Source organism: Acanthisitta chloris, unplaced genomic scaffold (assembly GCF_000695815.1).
Source record: "Acanthisitta chloris isolate BGI_N310 unplaced genomic scaffold, ASM69581v1 scaffold11206, whole genome shotgun sequence".
In the NCBI taxonomy this organism is placed as follows: domain Eukaryota; kingdom Metazoa; phylum Chordata; class Aves; order Passeriformes; family Acanthisittidae; genus Acanthisitta; species Acanthisitta chloris.
Window position 1 is genome coordinate 7,783 of NW_008676482.1, and position 4,980 is coordinate 12,762.

Here is a 4,980-nt window from a genome sequence, read left to right on the forward strand (position 1 = left end):
CACCACTGCCATGGGCAGGGACACCTCCCACCAGCCCAGGGTGCTCCAAGCCCCATCCAACCTGGCCTGGAACACTCCCAGGGTTGGAGCAGCCACAGCTGCTCTGGGCAACCTGTGCCAGTGCCTCAGCACCTCACAGGGAAGAATTTCTTCCCAATATCCAATGTAAATCTACCTTCCTTCAGCTTAAAGCCATTCCCCTTGGCCTGTCCCTCCAGCTTCTTGTTCCACATCCCTCTGCAGCTCTCCTGGAGCCTTCAGGCACTGGAAGAGGCTCTAAGGTCTCCCTGGAGACTGCTCACACCATCCTGGTGGTTGGTGCATCTGGATACAGCAGGAAGTAACAGCCCTGGTCCCTTCCCTTCTTCCTCCTGAATTAGCAGGCTGGGAGAGCTGGGGGTGTCCAGCCTGGAGAAGAGAACCCAGTCAGGTGTTCTGCAGGTGTCCAAGGCATTTCACTGCCTCTGGAGCAAAGCCCTTTCCCAACCAGCATGGCTGGTACGTGACACATAGGCTTCCACCCCACAGGGGCTTGGATCGCTCCCTTTCCTAGCTTCTTTCCATGAACTGATGAAATCTGTTCCTCAAGTGTGACCCACTGGCTCCTGTCAGCTCAGAAGCACTGGGCAGGCAGATGGTGCACTTATGTAAGCCTTGAGTCCTGCCTAAGTCTGGCTGGGAAAGAGCTCAAGTGTGCCAGAGCTGGAAATGTCCCTGGTTGTTGTCAGAGCAGAGCTCCCCAAGCACCTCTGCCAGATCTCTGCTAACTCTAACAGATAAAGGAAACACACAGGACTAACCTTCTCAACTCCCTTTCAGCAAGTATTTGAGACAAGAAAAATTACTGAGACTCCCTAAGTGTCCCAGGATAGAAAAACACTTCTCTTTCCCACAAACAGCTTGTTTTTTCATCCATTGCCACCCCTACAGGATCACAGATTATGTGTTTCCCTTCTGGTCACAGCAGGTGGGATTCCTCCAACTAGGAGCATTCCAGCCCACCAGGATAAACAAGGGACATACATTCCCAATTTTGTTATGGCTCCAGGAATAAATTACCCTACAAAACTCTAGAGCATTCCCAGTGTTTCCACCTGAAAATCCAAGGCTCATCTCCTGAAATGCCTCCAGAAAGTTGTGTTTTGCTGAGATTCATGTGGTGGTTCATGGATCAAAGCTGTTTGGCAAACACCATCTCAACAGGTGTACACAAGGTGTGACAAGGAGGGACCTGCAGGGGTTTGTTACCCAGAGCTGATTCCCCACAGGAGACACCTGGAAGAGGTTCCAGCACAGCATGGGTAGGGAGAAACCTGCTGGCACAGCCCTTGGGCTGGGTTTGGTCTGCACTGCCCAGCACTTACCTGCTACTCCCAAAACAAAACCCAGCCAGGATCCCTCCCGGACTCATTCCAAGTTAGGAAGCTGAATTCCTCTAAAAATCCAACAACCACCACAAACCCAAACCAAAGAACCAACCAACCCTAACTCCTACACCCCAAACTCTAGCCATTACACTCAGAATTCCATGCCACATTATTCCATCAGTCCAACCATGCCTCGTACAACAGGTCTGTCACAGGCTGCAATGAAGACACACCAGAAATCCTCAGGGTTTATTTTTCCCTTGGAATTTAATGTGGTGCTTTCTGAAGAGTTAGAACACCAACTTGTGGGGATAGACTCCGTTGGAGAGACAGAACGTGGAGCGCAGGTACCCACGGAGCTGAGGCACCTTCCTGATCCGGGCCAGGATCTGGGAATCCACTGCCTTCTGGTCTGCCTTGCGCTGCTCCGTCAGCTCATACTTCTGCAAAGCACAGAGTGTCAGGTTAACATCCTTCTCTGGAGCTGAGAAAATCCAGGGCACACCCTGAGCTAGGGCATTTTCAAGAGACCTTTCCTCCACTGGCTCTGGACAAGGGGAAGGTGGTGAGAGAAGAGAGGGGACAGAGCACTGAGCCACCTCCTGGCCTGTGTCACACTCCTGGCAGGATCCAGCAGGAAAGGTGTTCCTCAGGCAAAAGCAAAGCCATTGAGCTGGAGTAATCACTCCTGCTGAGGCACAGAGAATCACCCCCAAATTTAACAGGGTTTGCCTCAATGCTATTGTACTAATCCACTTTCATAGCATCACTTTATCGACTTAAAATCCAACTGTTTTTCCCTGCTTTTCCCGCCTTGGAGCCTGGCCTGGAGTCCCCAGGGCACTGCCAAAGAATGAACCATGCTCCTTACTTCTTTTTCAGTGTCAAAGATTTCTCCTTCCTGGTGCTTGGGCTTCCTCAGCCTCTTCTTCTTGAAGTAGGAGTCGGTGAGATGTTTGGGAATTCTCACTCCCGTGAGATCCACCTTTGTGGATGTGGCAATGACAAACTTCTGATGGGCCCTACGCAGGGGGACACGGTTGACAACCAGAGGGCCTAGAGGCAGAGGAACATCATCAGCCTTCCTGGCAGTGTAGGAGGTGACTTGTTTGTTCAGAGCTGCCTCCAGCTAAAGGCTTAGCACAAAGCTCTTCCCCACAGGCTCTAGAAATGCCAAAATGCCTCCTGATCTCTTCCAGGCAGATACCGCAGCTTAATCATCTTCCCTCCACCCCCTTGGAAAGCTACAGAATGTGATTCCACGTTGTAACACATGATGTGCCAAAACCACCCACAGGCAGATCTGTCACACCACTGACCCCAGGGCTGAACTTCAAAACTCACTCCAGACTCCCCAGGACCCCAAACCAAACCAAAGTCACACCGGGGTATAGCTGTACCTGTCACAAGCAGAAGACCAGTATCAAGCTGCTTCAGGAAGACAACCCGCTGCAAGGAAATGAGAAGTGACATCAGCCTCCAGGTCCAGCACTGTGACACCAAACTGGGACTGTGCCCACACTGGGGCTCTGGTACAGGCACTGCAGGTGCACCCAGGTGTGGGTGTAGAGGTGCAACTGAGGAGCTGCCACCCCATGAGCCAACCTACAGCACTTCCATGGGCACAGCTCTGCCAGGTACCTCCTCTATGGGGAGTGTGACTCTCCCAAGGCTGAGCAAAGCCAACCAGTGGGATTGCAATCCTATGCAATTCCAACTGTCCCATCAGCCCAATTCCTTGTATGACTTCAAGGCAGGACTTAAACCCCAGAAGGACCTCACATGGTCAGAACAATCCACCCTCAAGCTGTGTTTTACTCCTTCTGGTCAAGTTTTCTTCCTCTGAACTGAATTTCCTTACACAATATGACATCAAAGCCAAAAAATTCAAGAAACTAAAAGATATCAGGTAAGACGGTTAGTGACCATCATTAAGCTGAGTAACACAATGTGGTTACATTCCATCAACTGTTGCCTTGCTAATTAGAGTAAGAATTAAAATGCAACTCTTCCTTTGCAATAGCTACTCCTCCCCCAAGTCTGCAGGGAAGAGACATGTCCATAGATAGAACCACTGAATTGTGCAATCTGGTTTGGGTTGGAACGGATTTTAGGAATCATCTTGTTCCAGCTCCTGCCATGGGCAGGGACACCTTCCCCCAGCAGTAGAGACAGGCACTGGGTCTGCTCTGAGGAGCAGAGGAGTCTGTGGGCCTGTCCTGACTCCTTCAATTCTGTCTGAGCACCTCCACTAGCCTGTGTTACTTCCAGCTCTGTGCACAACATCAGATGTTAATTCAAGAAACATTTAATGTCTGCTTCCCCTGAATGGCTGGGCAAGGAAACCATCTGCTCAGCAGCCCCAGATCTGCAACCAGTGGCTGAGCCCATGGAACCAGCTGGCAAACTGAGGCTGTGTCAGCACCTGGAGGTGCCAGGGAGGCAGGAGCAGCTCACCTTGCCCCTGTGGCGCCCGGTGAGCAGGATGAGCACAGTCCCAGGGGTGATGGAGGCTCTCAGCCGCCGCTTGTGCTCGCAGAACGGCTTCTTGCCGTGGCTCAGCAGCTTCCGCGGGACGTCCTCGGTGGGGTAGTACCTGGGCTGCAAGGAGAGGGGCAGGAGGTTGTACCACCTGCATTCCACAGAACCAACCCGCTTGGGAAGGAGCTCTGGGATCATCGAGTCCAACCTGTGAGCTAACACCACCATAGCAACTAGGCCACGGCGCTCAGTGCCATGTGCAGTCTCTCCCTGGACACCTCCAGGGGTGGTGACTCCACCAGCAACCTGAGCAGCTCCAGTGCCTGACAGCCTTTTCCATGGAGAAACTGCTCCTGATGTCCAAGCTGAACCTCACCTGGCACAGCTTGACACTGTGTCCTCTCATCCTGGGAGAAGAGTCTGACCCCACCTGGCTGCACCTCCTGCCAGGGAGATTCCACAGAGCAGAAAACTCTCACCAAACTTCTGCCTTTCCCAACAAATACTATTTCCCTAAAGATGACCTTTCTGAAGGGTTTGTTTCTGCTGCAGCCTGGGAACACACTGAGTTGTTGTTCCCTGGACAATTACACACAGGGAAAGCTGAGGCCAAGTCTGTATTTCTGGGTGTGCTCCCACCTCAGCACAGCAATACACAGTCAAGCAGGCTGGAAAAGACCTCTGAGATCATCAAATCCAACCCATGACCTAACACCAGGTCAACTACACCACGGCACAGAACCTCTCTGGCCTACAGCCATTCCACAAAATCCCACCATCTCCCAAGAACTGGGTCTGTACCTCAAGGAGACAACTCCCAACAGTTCACTGAAGCATGGCACAGGCTGAGGCCCCTACACTGTCCCCACTCCAAAGCCATCCAGCCCAGCACCAACCCCTGAGCATCCCAGTGCTTTTCCATACCATTTTCCGGATTTTCACCACCCGGCTGCCTCCATTCTTGTCTCCCCCCACTGGTTTGGTGATGGTTGCACGTGGCTTTTCCTTCTTCTTCTTCTCTATCTGCAGGCAAAGAGTAGGGAGAGCTTATGGCATTTCAAACCAAAGACCCCAAGGCAGGTGATCATTCCCAAACCCAAGGCCCAAGGGCTGGTTATCATTCCCAAACCAA

The 4,980-nt window shown here is 52.0% G+C and overlaps 1 protein-coding gene across 2 annotated transcripts in view; it reads right to left on the minus strand.

The window, feature by feature from the left end:
* Window positions 1-1,619: 1,619 nt before the first annotated feature.
* RPL6 (ribosomal protein L6) overlaps window positions 1,620-4,980 on the minus strand; it is a 3,737-nt gene continuing 376 nt past the window's right edge. For both annotated transcript variants that reach the window (XM_009076154.1, XM_009076155.1), the window contains 5 exons: window positions 4,773-4,871; window positions 3,825-3,968; window positions 2,768-2,816; window positions 2,239-2,423; window positions 1,620-1,810 (listed from right to left, as the gene is read on the minus strand). In XM_009076154.1, coding sequence (XP_009074402.1) covers window positions 1,658-1,810; window positions 2,239-2,423; window positions 2,768-2,816; window positions 3,825-3,968; window positions 4,773-4,871 — 630 coding nt within the window. In that variant the 3' untranslated portion in view covers window positions 1,620-1,657. The remainder of the gene's footprint in view (window positions 1,811-2,238; window positions 2,424-2,767; window positions 2,817-3,824; window positions 3,969-4,772; window positions 4,872-4,980) is intronic.